The sequence below is a fragment of the Plectrocnemia conspersa genome, unplaced genomic scaffold (genome assembly GCF_051122295.1).
Source record: "Plectrocnemia conspersa isolate PC_06_02 unplaced genomic scaffold, ASM5112229v1 ptg000007l, whole genome shotgun sequence".
Classification (NCBI taxonomy): Eukaryota; Metazoa; Arthropoda; class Insecta; order Trichoptera; family Polycentropodidae; genus Plectrocnemia; species Plectrocnemia conspersa.
This window is the reverse complement of record NW_028277171.1, coordinates 9904140-9923698: the sequence shown is the minus strand read 5'-3', so window position 1 is coordinate 9923698 and position 19559 is coordinate 9904140. Positions and strand designations below refer to the sequence as shown.

Here is a 19559-nt window from a genome sequence, read left to right as displayed (position 1 = left end):
AATTTAAGATATTAAAATGCTCTTATATTAATTTAAGGTATAAAATACTCTTTTGAATTCATAACAATGAATATTGAATGAATAGCGTCGAAACATGTTTGGTTGGCCGTAACTGATAATAAACGTTTGAAGCCTTTTATGTTTGAAATACAGTGATTCTAAACCATATTTTTTTATAATATTATATACTTCAAATAATATTTTAATTTATTATTAAAACCAAGTAAAAATAATCGCAAAATTAATACCTTTAATCAGTATTTAACCACAGTTTCCGTACTATTAACCGTAATAAAATAATATTGCATTTCTGTTAATGATTTTATTTTTTAGTCTTGCTATTACCACAGCGTCATAAACATTGCTAAAGTATATCCAAATACACAAAACATTCCAATTATATATAATAGAAATGCCTGAATTCTATGTCGATATTGCTGATTGCTATATGCGAGACTTATTATATTCAGAAACACAAAATTTGTCTCTATATACACAGTGTGTTCAACAAGATGATGAATTTGGACTACAAATGCTGTTTTTTGAAAATATCCCAAAAAATTCTGGTAAATCCAAAATACACTAATTTTATGATTTACTAAAATATTTATTATTAACTAATTAATATAGCTCTATATTTATATAACATGCTATAAAGAGTAAATATTTAGATATTTTTTATTATATTATTTATATGCTAAAAATATATAGGATAAAATCAAAATATAATCACAATACTTTTCATTATCATCGTCGATATACTGCCGTCGAAGAACAACAAAGCACGTCATAAATAAGTAATCTGACAGTTACTTTTGTGATGTCAACTTTATCCACTTATGACGTCACAGATGAAGTGCTTGGTTATTTTCGACATTATTTCAAATCCAATCGTATCAAAGTTTTTAATACCGAATACATATGATTAATTTTAAGCATTGCCACAATTATATAAACTCTTAACAAGAAATTTACTATTATTACCATCCACTTAAAAATATACTCATATATAAGCTTATTTTAATATCTCTTCTTGCTAATTAAATACTCATGTTTTAAAAATAAGCTTTTAATTCCTACTTAACAATTATTCTAAAAAGATAATATAGAACAAGTAATAAGGATATACAGAAAAATGTTCGCTACAAACGCAATACATTGAATTATTATTTTCTGTTTATATACGTTTTTAACCCTTTACGTGCCATGGTAAAATTTGTAGCACACGATCACAGTGCCAGCTATTCTTAGAATTAAAAATAAAATATATTTTAAGTATCAAAGATGCTTATAACCGAAAAGGTGCCGTTTTTTGTGCATTTTGCCACTATTTGCAGCTGTTAAAACCGTAGTACTAGGATTGTAACAACAAAACAATATTAAATTAATTTTTGTTTTATTATCAAACTAACATTTTTACAAGAAATAAAAAAAATACATATTTTTTTATAAAATATAATTCATCAATATATCAAAAATAATAAATTTTTGAGGCATTTTTTGCATTTCACCCCATCATCTGAGCGTGAAATTTGGCGAGAAGTAGCATATTACAAAGAGTGAACCGGAGGACATCCCTTATTGGCTATACTACGTTTTAGCCTTGAGAAGCATAAATGATATTAGTTTAATTGTCAATTGTTATTAAAAATTACAAAGGCGAAAATGGTTTGTGACAGCCCTGGTGACGTTTAAAAGTTAAACGTGTAATTTTAGCCATTTTATTAATGCTATATAAGTGGTAATATTTTTAAACATTTCTCCATAGATGGCTCTATATATCTAAACAGTAGAGAGCTACGTATGAAGGCCGTGTCAATATGGTCATGACTTGACAGAGCTTCTTATGGCGTCTGTGGCACATAAAGGGTTAAAAATAGTAATTCATCGTTCTTCATATTAAAATATATGTTCAATTACAGTTATAGATTATGATACATCTTATACATTTAAATTATTTATTTTTAGAATTATAAATGAGAAAACTTAAGTAATATTTAATATAGCCAACTCAAAATAACAAAGCTATAGTTGCCAGGTTGTAGTTATTTTTTTATATTGTTTGGTTTTTGACGTATATTGATCGCAATAGACAAATACGATAACTCAATGGCAACGCTCAAATTCAACAAATCGATCTGTCATACATTTTATAAATATATGTAATATGCAAATTATATTGCTCACGTCTCAAAAGCTTGGCTACCCCTGTCGGCGCCAAGGGCTAAAATTCTGCACTATCCGTTTCTCTCGCGAAGCATCAGTTTCTCGTCGGCTTTTGCGAAACTCGCTCGTATCATACGGATCGATCGCGGTTCAACTAACGCGATTAGTTACCGATGACATTCGACTTGATCCAGTTTATGAATAAATAACCGTTCAATATGTTAATCGGTTCGTTATATAATTAACCTTATTAAAAATTTACTTTCCCGCCTCTTCAAGCTTAAATAATTTACGAAAAGTTCGATAAAGTTTATCCGCGCGTGAAGCGATTGTGATAACGACATGTTTACATCCATACGGATTTGAATACGATTTATTGTTATTGCATACTCGTTATCTTGTATTACGTTATGGCTTTCGAATTCTGACATTTCGGGAAGGAAATTATGCAAATGTGATAAAGAGCGTCGCTTAAATTCGCACTCACCATTCATCAGAGTTTGAATAATTATATTTAACTCATATTACAATTAATTTATGGTAAAATATAAAGTTAAACCACCGTTTGACCTTTATGTAATTTAAAAACCGTAGTAATATTATTATTTATTTAGGTATAAAGTGCTACACGTGTAAGTCATAATTTATTCTCAGCAAATTTAATGAATCATTAATTTTAATTTCAATGATTATATAAATGCTGCTACAGCTTCATAAAATAATATAAATATTGAGTAAAATTTCATTTTTATATATTACAATTCCGGATATATGTTTGCCTTGTATTTTTTTCATTCAAGAATAAATTCAATATTTATTAGTTAAATTTTCATTAGGGAAGTTTTCATTTTTTAAACAATTGTAAACATAATTTTTCCACAACGATAATAAAACAGTACGCATGTTTCTGAGTTGAGATAAAATATAAATATATTTGCGAATAGATGTGTTGCGTAATTTATATAAAATTATTATTCCTATAAATATATTAACACAAAAATAAAAAAGATTTAATTTTTAATCATTGCATAATTTAACATATAAAACATTTTATTAAATACGTATATTAAATATTTTTTTATTAACTATCTTAATCCTATCGAAAATATGAAAAAAGCTACGAGTCATAAACAATCGAAAAAAAATTCTATACATTTTATGACATTATTAACATGATTCAGCAACATTAGTATATGGTATAAAATATTTTCCTAATTACGAAAGTATTTATTTTTAGTGTAAACCATCCGTATTTAGTATGAGCAATAGTTGACAAATCTATAAATAAGTACAGAAATATAATAAAAATAGTGATACTTTCGTTACAAAAAATATATTTAACGATTTTTATGATCTTCTTTAGAAATCAATAATTGTAATCTAAAACTTAAATCTGAGCTATAAATAAATTTAAATATATTAAAAATAATACGAAAAAAAATTAGTTGCGCTGGCAGTTTGATTGTAATATGAATAAAAAATAAATAAACTATCATAATTATTATTTAAATCTATACTTAAAATAACTATTTAATATTATTAATACAACAGAGTTGTAGCAAAAATCTTAAGATATCAAAAAAACAAAATTAAAACTCGCATGTTAATTTACATATGTAATGTGTTATCTTATCTTTGTAGCAAAAATCAAAAAGTCATACAGTGTCCTATATTTAAAATTATATATTATATATAAACATATAAAATTATATAATATGTTTGCATTCCAAATAAATATTAATTATCTACCTAATTTATATTCTCAACTCAAGTTTTTTGCTTCAGAACACGCTAGCAAATTGTGATCTTGCTCACTGTTTCAACCTAAATTTACGTAATACAAGTAACTTGTTTATTTGCTTATAAAAAGATCAAATCGACTCTCGAAAGAAATGTCTGCTAATAGCAATATCTTCTTATAAGAGAACTTTACTATCAAGAATCAGTTTAATTTTTTAGTGTATAAATAATAATTAATATAAAGTTACCTAGAAATAAATGTCGTTTATTTAATGAAACTAAAAAATAACTTTTAAATGTGTTTTCAAAATATAATTTTCTTTAAAAGAATCTCATACCTCTCAGTTAATTTTTAATTCAATTATCATAAAATCTTGGAGGCTTTGATTCAAAATTTCCCGATAGCCACTTTTTTTTAAGTATTACATCGATCGAAATAAATAGTAGTCGGAAAAAGTCTGTATAATAAGGTGCATGAAATAAAACCTTTCAGATAAATTCCTTGAATTTATCAAGAGTCAATTTCACCACATGGATACATATTTGCCATGTTGACAAGGTCAGACCTTTTCTAGTTCACTTTAAGCTTACTGTTATTATTTGGCCAGATATAAGAGTTTCGTAATGCACAGTCCGTTTGCAAGCAACCGTACACACAAAAAAAAAATTTTCATTGAGCCAGGGTTTCAAGGCATATTTTTTTACTTGACCTTTAGATAACCACTGTCTTCTACGAGCATTATTGTCGTACAACACTTATTTCCCAACACCGGTTATAAAATAATCGAGAAAATGCGATTCAGCTGCAATATCTAGAAACTCTTTGGATATGCGGATACACGCCGAATTATTTTCTTCGCTCAATTCTTTTGGAATTAATACACTTTGTTTCCAAGCCTTCCCAATCTTTTAAATGTGTTTATGTACTATTGATTTGTAGGATTTGCTTCCATTTTTGCAGCTAGCACAACATTGCCTATCTTTGCTGGTCTCCCACATTTAGAAATATTATTAATATCGTAATTTCCCGTTCGAAGTTTTTTCAACTATCTGTGACATTTATGAATCAAATTATATTTATGAATCACTTCGTCGAAATTCGTTTTAAATGTAAGATAGTTACAATATTATTTTCTTATTAATTTATTTTTAAAATATTTGACCTTGTCTTTCATGATTTGATATAAACGTCAATCAGGTGGTAACATACTTTTAGTCAATATTATTTTCATATAACTTTTTTCACAAGATCATTTCGTTCTATATTATAAGATTTTATTTTAAAAATTGCATTACAACTTTTAATTTCTTTCACTTAATGTCCTTGTTCTATTTTCTCAGTACAACTTTCAAAATGTGTTATACTGGAAAAATCCGCCAATTCCCGAGTTGTTATAGCCAATTTAATTTCATGTGTATGTAAGTAGAGTAAAATTGTGTCATATAGATGGTTCAAGATAAACACTAAAGTTTAATGAAGTTGTGAAAGTTTTCAAGTTCTCGTTTCAAACCGGGTTTTCCAATAAACTAAATTTTAAGATGTAATTTGATCTGAACGTTGGATTGGTTCTAAAAATAATTAATGTAAATAATATTTTTATTGTTAATTTCTCGGTTTATGGAAAAACGTTCAATAGATTCATATCAAGTTTTATATATGACATACATATGTCGCTTCATCCTTTAGAAGTCTAGAGTGATAGAATAATATTCATCAAACGGTCTAATGTTTTTTTATTGCCACATTGAGGGGAAAACGTTTCATTTCTTGTTACTAATACAACCAACAAAGAACTTTCCGGACCCTTTTCGTTCTATATTTAGCCGGCTATAAATTCACGAACACCAAATATTTCAGGACCTAAGGCGGACCCTGAAAATTATGAATTCCTTTTATGGCTAATGTATAAAATATTTACTAACGTATTTATGTATGAATTATTTTGGCAGATTCACCCTTGGCCAGATCCGGCCCTGAGCAGATGGAACGACCTCCAACCCCCATACCAGCGCCAGCACACTTTGACATATTACCAGTAAGTATTTTTATCGGTTAAAAGATAAATAATATATTACGTAAACATGTGCACGTCTATTTTGTTATGTAATGGATCAAAAAACAATCAAAAGTTACGTAATTGAAACACAATCAAAAGTATTTACAGAGCATGTTAAACTTTGATACAGTGGGAAGAGAATAGCGATGAAAGTACTTAATACAAATTTCGCTTTTGTATTTTTTTTTTGTACAACCTTTTATTTTTTCTCAAACATTACGATTTCTTATTGTATAAGCAGCCACCGTTTTTAATAATGGCCAATTAACAACGTCATTTATTAAAGAATTTCTATCGAAATCTGAAGAACTACGAGAGTCATCGTCTCAAATAAACGTTCAATATGCATTGAAAGTATTAGGCAATATTTAAATCAAAATGTTCCTGAAAATAATGATCAATTTTGGCGTTTCTGAATTTAATCTAGTCACGGAACCCATTTTTTATTTTTTACATCATGAAACCTGATTTGTTTACCTTTTATATTATTTATTTATTGAAATGTTTGTCAAGCCTTTATTTAAAGTTTCAATGAGATTAAATAAAGCTTTTTGACATACTTCTATCGTATGGTGTACGTTAACCATAAAGAACAGGCCAATGTTTTCTATACTTTTCCGAATATGTAATCCAATTTCCAGGCGCTTAATCAGTTGAACAAAGGGGACGTGTTTGTAATAAATTCTAATCGCAAGTCTGTCAAAACTTCTCGTGTTAAACAAGAGTATGCGGGCTTGCATTATCATGTTACAGTATGGATCGAACGTGTAGCATTTCTGGTCAACTTACATCGTAGTGGTTCATTTAGCAGATCATAATATTATTTGGCATTTATCGAAGACTCTTTAGACATTTGAACTAAAATATCATAATCTTCTTAATATGAGACAGATTTTTAAAATACATCATTTTTATATTGGTTCTGCCCTAAGTTATGAACTAAAAATTATTAAAAAATAACTCTTTTAATAATATTTCTTGACGTCCGAACAGCGACGGCGTGCGCTGGTGCAGGAGCGCATAAATATTAACGCTATCTCTATTGTTGTTCCTCTAGTTATATAGTTGTTCTTACCTAAAAGAGTTATTTTGTCTTATTAGAATCTGTAAAATACAGTTTTTCCGTCGTTATTGTTTGCAAAATACTGTTAAATTGCAAAACTCAAGCTCAAGGCCAAGTTCAAGGCTCGGTGGATACTTTACATTAATTTATTTTTAAAGCTCTAAACACTATATACTATACTACAATCAAATCAAATTTAATAGTTTATTAATTACCAGCTGTGTTCACATAAGTAAAACCACTTCCCCTTTTAGTAATAATACGTTTTCATAATGAAAAGTTTTATTTTTCATCATCCATCTGTATATAAATATGCAATTATGCATGCATATTGATTCATATAAAGTTTATACTACACCAGTGGTCGGCAACCTACTACCCGCGGGTAATTGAATTACCACTACAGCATTTTTAGTTACTCGCCAAGAAAATATGATAATTTTTTTATCAAATATGTATTTTAGTGAAAATAGCAGTAACTCATTTTTTGCCTTGTTATCATCAAGCATTATGTGACATCACTTAGAATACTCCCACTGACACTTACTGGTCGATCGTATAGCGCCTGTCAAATAATTATTTATTTCTCATAAACTATTATTTACCCATAACCATGCCGAAGAATAAAACGAGAAACATTGAATCCTTTTGGGAAGAAAAAAATTTAATATGGTGAACGTGTTGTGTGCATTATTTGTTCGGATAATTTAACTGCATGAACTTATAATGTTAAACGACATATTCATTCAAATATAACACTTCACTTCAATAAAAAAATGGATTTATTAAAATGTGCGTGACAAAATAATAAAATCAAAAAGAGATTACCCATAACTTTATAAATCAGCAGCACCTATCTACAGTCGGAAGTTTTGTTGTTTCATTGTAAATAATGATGTATGACGGAACTTAATTAAAGCAATTCAAATAATTTTAAATTTAATTAAAGAAAACTTTTCTCAATTGGAATAGAAATCTTGATTAAATATATTTAAAATTTTAACTGATATTACAAACCACTTTAATAGTTTAAATTTACAGTTTCAGGGTAAAAAACACACTGTTCTAAAATCATTAATTTATAATTTTAACAATTGAATACTAAAAATATATTTGAAAAAATCAGAACGAATCAAAAAAAAAATTAAAACCCAAAAAGTTGAGGGTTCTGTATTTACACACTCACTAGCTGCGGTACCTCACGATAGTGAGTGGCGGACATCCAGTAATAATAGATTCACACATGCAAATATATATGTATGTATATAATATGTCTTTAAATATTTAACTTTCATTACATTCTTAGCTTTAACTCTTAAAATAACTGTATATTTTCAATTGTTTGTGCTAAAATACGATTTTATAGCATTTGACTTAATAAAATCTCGATTGCATCATAAAATATTAAATTTTCAGCTCCCTTTAAAACATTAAATATTAAACGTGAGATTTGTTTCATTCTACGAGAAAACTCTTGATTAAATTTAATCCTGTAAATATAACATGTCCATCGTTATTTGTTAAATTATAAATTTGACTTGAAAGCTTCGTAGACCGCTCCGTTAAATTTAACCGCGCGTCTCTACTATTAACCAGAAGAGGGTCGAGAGTTTAACTGCCACATTTTCTTTAGTTTAAAAGGTTACTAAGGTTGCTGCTAAATTTTATATTATATTTATCATAGCTTTCGCTTGCCCTTTGAACCTGAAGTTACTACAACAAGTGATTAAATACTTTTCCAATAATACATTTTTAATATGTCATGTAACATTTTGTTAAATATCTGCGTCTAACTATTATATAATAATAATCTGTAAAATCGGATTACAATATTACGTATTTTCAAGTTCTTTTGATTTCTTGCATTTCGTTTATGGTTATGACTCAATAAAAATAAAGCTATCGTAGCTAAATAAAATCATTGCTCAAAAAATTATTTTCAATCCAATTTATTTTATTTTTATGTGTGTGTTTTATGTGTAGTGCAAAAAATTGGGGAAAATTCAATGTTAGCAGAATATGACTCTTTCTTACTGTCCAATACATATTTTGTCAGAATCAGTGGCGTGAATCTATTCGGCAATGGTAGATTGTAAGAATTGTAAAAATTAGCAACGCCGTATTTTTGTGGAATATGTAATACAGGGCTTCAGTAGTACCTGTTTGCACCACATTCGCCTTTATTCATGCAAGGATATAATATAATATTTGAGCAAGGATACGCAATATCGTTTGTTTACGCGACTAAAATTACTTCCTTTCTTAGAAAATCCAAGACATAATTTTTAGTAAGTCTCCTGCATCTAAATTTATTGCAACGATTTTGGTTGGTCCCAATAAAATATTAAATAATATGGCTAATTTATATTCTATTTCGAATGACATTAATCTCGTCCTATACTGTCGCAGAAAATAATCACGATTTTTAAAAAGTAATAATTTTTTTAAGTGAATTCCCATTTTATTTTATTTTTTACACATATAACCAAAATGACTTGATAACTTTCTCCAATGAGTAATGGTATTCATTATTAAAAAATAAGTAGCACATACATATACTATATAAACTCCACTAGCTTATATAAAATACATAGTATTAATACACACACTCTTTAATATACATTATATTAAAACTTCACACGAGATCTTAAATTATAGCACCAAATATTAATTCATTATATTATAGTATAAGCATAATTTTTAATCGTATTAAAAACTTTCTAAATGATATTATTGGATAAGAGTTTTATTACGCTTTATTGAATTATATTTAAAGCAAACTATAATACTTATATACACAACGTTTTCAACCATATTGAAAGATATAGACTAAAAAAACATGTTATTATTGAGCGTTCTATTTGAGATGCTATATGAAATATAACTTATAAATTTTAAACTGAACTAAACTATTATTTGTATATTAAAAATCAATTTTACATATGAATCAGGTTATTATCTATTGATAGCAAAATAAGTTATGCAGTATAATTATGAAATATTAGCATATTTTATAGTTTACCATATCAAACTTTCTTAATGTATGCAAAAGTTATCAAGCTATAAAATTCAAATCAATGTCTCCTTTATTTATAAACTTTTGAATTATGTAGCAAAGGCATAGTTTTTCAACAATGTCATTACTTACAAAATAAAAACCCTGACAGCAGCATGTGCATATTTATACTGTTTATTCATCATAGATGATTTTTATTATCTTTTTTTTTATCAATTTAGTTAATTTTTAACTTTAACCTTTTCGTTGCGACATAATTTTAGCGCGGCTAGTAATCTCATGACTCTGATATCTACAGCCTTATCTTTTTGGATACTCATTACAACTAAAATACACCATTTAACTGTAAAAACTATACAGATTTACGTAAAATCTCTTTTTTCCCTTCAAGCCACCGTAGTTTTAATCATATTGCGATAAAACTTTTATTTAAAATATACCTTGTAATTATATGTACTCGTCCATTAAGCTTCAAGTCTGCTACCAACTTAATTCATTATATTGTTTTAAAATGACGACTATAGTAAATAGCGTAAAATCGTAAACTATAGTAAAAAATCCTAGATTTGTTTGCTTAATACACCAGATTAAAAATTAAATATTTAAAAGTTTTTACATGTATTTGTAAATTCTTTAACTGAAACGTTCGTTAAGCATTCGTCAGATACCTATAGGGTTTGGAACGCTCTAACAAAAATATTAAGCTCAAATATTATACAATGTTACTTTATATTTTATTTATTTTTCATTCTTACATAAATACTGCAATCACCCTGTGCTAATACGAGCCAACGCCTAGGGGCGTTTAAGCTGAACTCGTCAAGTCAAACAAAAATTATAATACAGGTATAATAATGTTACTTCATTTACAAAAAAAATATGTAAATGTTTCTTTCGCGATCTCTCATTATTTTCTAGGGGAAAAAACAAGTATCAAACACGTTTTTATGCTTCAAAATTAGTAAAATATCCAACAAAGACATTCTCTTGACAATATTACTTCACGCCAAATTGGGCGTGATTTATAATGATGACTTAATGGCATCGTTTATCTGGGTACAAAGTAGAAAACACGCTTATTGTCTTTTAACATGAATGATACACTTATAACGATAGTAAATGAAACATATTTATGCATATTTAATTTTTTTATTATTGTTATAATAAACACAAAAATAACTGTTAAATAATCAATAATAATACAGCATTTTACAAAATTCTATTTCAAAACATGTTATTAGATTACTCTTTTTATTTATTAGATACGAGCCACAAAATTAAATTTACTGTTTTTTAATGTAACATAAAGTACGACAATGACTGAAATAAAACATTACAATTTTAATCAATATTACTAACCTCTATTGTAATCAAAACCAACTTTATAAAATAATTATTAAAATATATAGCATTTCAACAGCTAGCGATTTCGTTTGATTCCTTATATAAATATCTATTATATGTATATATAATATACATATACAGTATACTTTACATATCTACAAACCCACTTCAAAGCTTAATGCTATTGAAAGCATTTTAGAACAAAATTCAACATTGACAATTTTAATCATGAATTAAATAAAAAATTATAATTTTTTTATCACTTCTACGGTATTTTTTCGTCATTATTATGACATAAAGGCGTCAACGAAAGCTCTTCTAGTATGCATAAAAAGTAGGTTGTTTGAATTAAGTATAGGCAGGTTTGACACAAAAAATGCTCACTACAAAAATAATGAGACACTCGTTCACTTCCTTGTGTATACAATTTCTTTTGTATACAATCTTTTGACAAAATTGATTTACATATTTCTATATAATTTTGTAAATTATATAAAAATATCACAATGATTTTAAAATTAAAATAATTATATACATTCAAAAGAATATAATTGAATTGCTAATTGGTTAAATTGTTCAAAGCATAATTAATATAATTTCAGCTACTTATAATTTTTAATAAATACATTAATTGTTTATTTGCTTTGCAAAATATATATACAGTACATTAAATAACATAAAGAACCAATAGTTTTAAATATAAATATACCCATCAAAAAAATTTTTTTTATATAATTTAACTTAAATAGCATTTATCTATTTTAAGAATTTATAAAACGCTCGCCAGGTAGCTTTTTTAAACAAAACCATTGTGGTTTTGTTTAAAAAAGCTACAAAGATGCGATAATAGGATAAATACCACCGTGATCCATTAAGGATATATTAATATTGATATAATACATATATCACTAGCATTAAATACTCGGATCAGATTTCTAAAATATTTTAATCAATTACTTATTTATAGTCTATTGAATTTTAACTTTAAAAAATGCAGTTTAAGAGAGATATTTGCACTAAAAATATAAATATAATACTTTTTTATGTCTATAATAAAAATCTTAACTTATTTTTTTATACACTTTGGATCACACTGTGTGCTGGTATTTTTCCTGTTAACAAAACACGCACGCTCCATATCACCAAGAAGAACGAAACACATCACAACCATTATTCGCTCGATAACAATCTCAAATGGTTAAAAGTATAGTTTAAACGTTAAACTAAAAAATATACTTTTTTTCAATAAGTATTTTGAACAAAGGCTTCATTTAAAGTCAAGTATCAAATGGCGATCGTTATTTTTAGGGCGTGAGTGGTTATTGGTTAAAATATGGCATTATCGATTTTGGTCGATGTTTTGCCTTTTTCGTGTTACCATATAAAACTGAGATTTTTCCATGAAATTAAAGGGCATCAGGGATCTTTTAATAATATTCTTAGTACGATGTAATTTATTTTGTTGGCTTTGTGTATTTATGTGATGATTTTTAGCGAAAACGAAATTGCCTATTACTTATGTACATAATATACTTAAATAATCAGGATATTGTTTTGTAAGGATGAATTTTTGAACGCTTATACATTTTATTTTAAAAATCCAGCTATGAAGAAATATAGATTTATTAGAAAAAATAATTGTAAATCAGCCGTTATTTTATTTTATATATTATGGCGGGATTGGTTAAAACATATTAACGATTCATCTTAATTAAATTTAATTATATTCTGTTTTATATTGAATAATATTGTATTTTGATGTTATTTCAAACAATAGTGAAATTGTTCAAAGATTCAAGAAATATCCTGGAGGCTTACATTGAAAGTCCATAAAATAATAAATACTGTATAGTATTACGAATAAGTAATTCTGTTATTGTATAATTATATTAAAATAACATTCAATGGTATAATATAATTTACATATATCATATTAAAGTCATTATATATATATATATATATATATATATATATATATATATATATATATATATATATATATATATATATATATATATATATATATATATATATATACATATATATATTATTTCTTTATATATTCTGAAGGGATCATAGTAAGTAGGGCATTTGACATTTCCCAAATTATGTATTGTACATATTCAAAGTATGGGATTAATATTGTATGAATTCTATGAATAACTTCAATCGCATGTTTTCTCTACATAACTTTAACATAAAGAGCTTTCTATTTGAGATAAAATACATTTTTTTAAAGCGTTTTAGAAAAGCACATAAAACATTACTTTTAATAACTAAAATAAAAAAAATATATATTATTATACTGTAGTTTATATAATAACACTCCACGGGTGTGAAAAAAGTTAATTTTCTGAGTGGGTTAGAAAGACAATCTGTACGAGAGTAATGCGTAGTATACACGTTAATTAAAGTTAAAATACCAAAGTAATAACATGTTATTCCGGCTGTTTAAATCTTGTGCGCTAATGTATAAATATAAATTCGTAGATGAAAAATGAACTTCGATGGAGTTTGGATAAGATGCTTATTTTTTGTGAGCTCCACTGGTAGCAAGCTTATGATCTGAATTGAAGCGTAATCCGAGTCGAATATAAAAACGAAAGTGAATGCTCTAAGACGGTGTTATAGGAGAAGATGCAAAATCCCCGTTTGCTGTTTATTCCTCGTTTAAACAATCTTTCATTCTTTATTAAAGGTAATATTTGCGTAAATATTCATACATGTGTGTTTCACTACCCGAAAACACCAAATAATAAGCCTCAGCCTAAGGCGGAATATTTTTCTATTGATAAACAATGTAAGTTGTTTATGTATATATACATATACATATATATATATATATATATATATATATATATATATATATATATATATATATATATATATATATATATATATATATATATACGTTTATTTCGATAATATAAATAATTTTACAAGCATACTAATTATGTTAATTAAAATTATATATACTTTACATATTACTGATTTATTTTTTTTCATGTTTTCATAAAAAAAAACACAATAAATTAAGTGATAATTTGAGTATATTTCATTGAAGATCTGGAACATTGATATGCCTCTAAAGCAGTATATGCTTTGGCATTTTGTGCTTGTATTCAAATTTAAAGTTGTTTTTATCTTAATCACCGATACAATTGATTAATGGGTTAGTGTGGTTTCGCGAATTATTTTTATAATATTTTCAATATAAAATTGTGTATCATATATTATTTTAAAACTCTATTTTTAATGACTTGTAGTTTAGAAAAAAAATAATAAAATCATTTCCATTTACTTACTTAAGGGTATTATTGACAATTTGCTTCGTATGATTTAAAAAGCATTTTTTTTCTCCATTATTTCCCCGCTACTTAAATGCATGCGAAAAGAATATGCGCATAGCTTTGCATAATTGTATATGTGTGTATATTGTGAATAATTATAATTTGACAATTTATAATGGTTGCCACAACTAAATTATTTTATTCTAATATCTGTTTTAACCGTTTGTATTTTTGTCCAATCTGTACATGTAATTTCAAAAAATAACATTGTTAATCGCTTTGAATTGATCCATTTTCTCATCTTAATTGTTGCAGATCATGGACGACATGGTCCAGAAGCGGGAACAGCAACTCAGGCAATATTCTTTCTTCCAACTGCGCATCCATCTGAAGAGAGGCCAAAATCTGGTGGCCATGGACAAGAACGGTCAGTGGCTGACCGCCGATGGCTCCATGACCACTTTCATAGCAACAGCTGACACACAAAAAACACCGAAAACACACCAAACGCACCCCCATGATATTCGTAACCGCGCCACACACGAGCCAGTAGTGCGCAACCTTTTTAACGACCGACAGCACGCGTATAGCACAAAACAATAGCCTCAACTATGTAGGATTATGGAGGTTAACAGAGCAAACATGACCCGGTTTTATACTTTGATGCACGATAGTGCTACAAGGCGTACTCTAACAAGTTAATTAACCGTCCAAGTGACATTGTAGAGGTTGCTTGTATGTTGAAAATTGTTTTTCACGTATGTATTGCTATATCTGACTATAAATTACAATAAACTACACATTAGATGATTGGATCAGGTATTTTCACATTAAGTGGCCGAAATTTATGGTTAAAAGTAATAATAACAATAACCTCGAAAATTATCTTTATATTACCTTTTTGATTACACTGCATAAAAACAGTTTTGCCATAATGATAAGAAAACTCAATTGACATATAAAGTATATGCTGATTTTATTGTACGAGGTGAGTCAAATAGGAACCTTGAATATTTAATTTATTAAACAATAAAACAAATACGAGACTTTCACGGTGAATATAAGTTTTCTAGTACTTAAAAAGGGCATAAATACCTCTTTAAAAACAACGTGTGGGTGCCGATTTATTTGGTTGGCCACAAGTCACACTGGCAACGCTGGCGTAGCAGCAGTGAGAGAAAATATTCGTTTGGCGATAACGACGGTAGTACGGTGGCCAGCGGGGCCTCATCCATATAACGTCTACTTAATAACAACAATATATCTATAAACTTAAAGCGGCCAAGCTGTGTCTCATTGCCACCCGTAACCATCTGTCCACTTAATTAGTGATCACTAAAAAAGTGCTCTCGCCACCGTACACCAAACTGGTTTCAGTATTTGCCTGTATATCTTTATTTTGTTGTATATTAATAGTTTGGAGTTTCGTTCCATAAGCCAATATAGCTTTCTCTGTTTTATTTAAAATTCTTATTTTTTATTTTTTATGTGTTCTTTCCATCTCAGTTTGGTGTTCAATGTTATGCCAAGGTATTTAGCTGTGTTTTCAAATGGGATGGTGCTGTCGTTTATGAAAATTTTCAATCGATTAGTTATATTTTTTATTGGTGATATGCACCTGTACTAGTATTCGCTATTTCTTTTACCTTCGCCAGGATTTGTGTATCATCCTCAATTGTGACATTCTCTCTTTGTGGCAAATCATACGTGTACAAAAAAATAATATCGACCCTAGGATACTTCCTTGCGGGACTCCAGCTCTTGTTTCTTTTAATTCAGAATATTTGTTTTGTTTAATTCTAAATTATCTGTTAGACATGTATGATTCAAGTAACTCTACATATTGCTTCGGTAGTATACTGTTTAGTTTTTGAATTAAGCATGTGTGCCATACTTTATCAAAAGCTTGAACAATATCTAAGAACATAGCCAAACAAATATATTTTTTTCTAGTGCTTTTTCTACTAAATCAGTGATGCAATGCACCTGATTGATTGTAGAATGTAAATTTCTGAACCCAAGCTGATGGTCAGGAAGTGTATTTTATTTCTCAATTATGGGTTTCATTCTTTTCAACAGGATTTTTTTGAATACTCAAGATATTATTGGTAGCTATGCTATAAATCTTTACGATTTTACTTCGTTTAATAAACTCTACGTTAATTAAATATATAAGTTATTATTTCTATAGCTACTTCTGTTAGTGTTATATATTTTATTTCTTCAATTTCTTGTTCTCTGTATCGTTGTCCTATATTTAAATTTCATTATGCTTAAAGACTTCCTCAAGATAGTTAGCAAAAGCTTTGGCTTTTTGTTTGTTATCTTTCGCCCATACTCTTTAAAGTCATACCGAAACGATACATAAAGTCGGTGCAATTACAATATGATTTTGCCAACATAGGCCGCTGAAAATTTTCAGCTGTGGAGGTGTTCCAGAAGTAATATCGCGTTTCAGAATCATTGTAACTGCATTAATATACAAATAAAACAATGTAGATGTCAGTAATAAAAGTGGAATTCATTATTAATGTAATTTTAACCAACAGGTCTTTTGGTATGCATTGACACTTTAAAAGCACCTTTATATCTAGAAGAACAAAAACGTATATATATATATACATATGAATCTTAATTGCAAATACAGTACGAGTCGTATCATGAGCCCGACGTCATCAAGTATATTAAAATTCAACGTATCCGGAGAGCCGGACTGTTCCTCATGAACGGCTCAAAACCTGCAAAGCGACAGACCTTTTTTTATAAGCCTGAGGGTAAGAGAAGTTCAGATAGTTCAGACCACGATCGGTTAAATGGAATAGTAAAGGATCTCTAACCACTTAGAATCAGGGACTGATAGAACGAGGTGGAAGATAATCTTGAACGAGACTAAGGCTCATTCGTTCAAATTATAAATATAATAGAAAAGTAAACCATATAAGACACACAGTTGCAGAACTTTCTAGCCCACTTAGGCATCACTATTCGATGGGACACGGTCAATTGGGCGACGGCGATTGGGCGACGGTCAAATGGGCGATTCAAAATGGGCGACGGACAAATGGGCGATGGTCTTTTGGGCGACGGTCTTTTGGGCGATACAATAATAATGCATTACAAATAAATGTGTTGCAAATCATGATCTTATAATTAATTAAATAATTTACATAATTTAATACATATTAAAATATATATATACATATACGTACATACGAAAATATAAGTAATATTTTTTAGAATAGAATTAAAAGATGAAAACATTATTCGGTCTAAACAAAATATAATATACCTACCTATTTGTGCTTATTTAATCATAAAATATCACTTAAACAGTTTGATTTTTTTATTCAAGAATTTGAGAGAGTTACCCGATATCATAAAACACTTAAAGCACACGGCTTAAGTCGGTAATTTTATTATAAATACCTACCTGATAAATGTTCTTAGTGGGCCCTTACGCGAATTTTTTTTATGTTTTGAGCCTTGGAAACTACTGTGAGAACAAACTTTTGGAATTTCCGAAAATCGCATATTTTACAGTTATCTATTTTAAATTAGATAGGATAGTTATATATAAATATAATAACACAGAACTAGCGCTGATAAGTGTTTATCGTGGATTTTGCCCTTTACGCGATTTTTTATGTTTTGAGACTTGTAAATTACTGTGAGAACAATCTTTTGTAATTTCCAAAAATCGCATATTTTACCGTTATCTATTTTAAACTGGATAGGGTGGTTATATATAAATATAATAACCTAGAACTAGCGCTGATAAATGTTTATCGTGGATTTTGCCCTTTCCGCGAATTTTTTTTATGTTTTGCGCCTTGGAAATTAGTGAGAGAATAAGCTTTGGGAATTCACAAAAATCGCATATTTTACAATTATCTATTTAAAATTAGATAGGGTAGCTATATATAAATATAAAAACCAATAACTAGCGCTCAGTATACTTTTGAATTTTTACTGAAAACATTCGCAAAAAGTTTCGTTGCGTCTTTGAAAATTATTTTTGTCGTGGTTTTAAAACACTTTGTCACAGTGTCATTGTGTTTTTGGTAAAAAATTCAGTACAGCAAGAAAATAAGTATGTTTCTTTATATTCACATGTGGGTTATATTTTATGTGTTATTTATAGATAATTTTTTTTATAGATCATTGTTGAGAGCGACTAATTTGAGTTACCACAGTTAATATTCTTCATAAATGGATAATTCAGACATATTAAGTCAAAAAGACAAGGAAAAATATTTTTGTAATGGATATATTTATGAAAAGAATAGACCAAAGAATTTTTATAAAAGTTTTGAGGTACAATAGAAAAATATCATAGAATATTTACGTGGTTATTGCATATAATTATAATATGAGTTAATAATTTGCAAATAAAACTGTTTTTCATTTAATATACATTTTCGTTTTAATGTATATTTTATTAATATTCACAATAAAGCAAAGCGTGCAAGTTTTTTTTAATTTCTGTCGCCCATATGACCGTCGCCCAAATAACCATCGCCCAATTGACCGTCGCCCAATTGACCAGAATCGCCCATTTGTCCGTCGCCCAATTGTCGCGTACCGCTATTCGATGGTTAATATCAATTAGTTTAACTTATCACGCTCTGCTTGCAAGTTGCTATTTTAACAACTGCTGTACCTGTATGCCTGATCTTCACTGTAAAACTATAACCGAGCTACTAATTAATATATTTTTTTTTATTGCACGTTTAATGTTTTCCTTGATCCTCGTACCATTAGCGTTTTTTCTAATTGTCTCTGCAAAACTTCTATTTGTATAAAATAACTAATGATACAGTCGTTATTAGTTTATAATTTTACATGGAGCTAGCTTATTTTTATGGCAAAATATACTTATTTAT

At 28.0% G+C, this 19559-nt stretch overlaps 1 protein-coding gene across 6 annotated transcripts in view; it reads left to right on the top strand.

The window, feature by feature from the left end:
* Mctp (multiple C2 domain and transmembrane region protein) overlaps positions 1-19559 on the top strand; it is a 92345-nt gene that overhangs the window by 54241 nt on the left and 18545 nt on the right. For 3 of the 6 annotated variants that reach the window (XM_088188684.1, XM_088188686.1, XM_088188685.1), the window contains 2 exons: positions 5857-5942; positions 14992-15103. In XM_088188684.1, the coding sequence (XP_088044810.1) occupies positions 5857-5942; positions 14992-15103 (198 nt within the window). Of the gene's footprint in view, positions 1-331; positions 567-2275; positions 2395-5856; positions 5943-14991; positions 15104-19559 lie in introns of those variants that run through there. The other 3 variants (XM_088188694.1, XM_088188693.1, XM_088188695.1) reach the window with 3 other exon arrangements.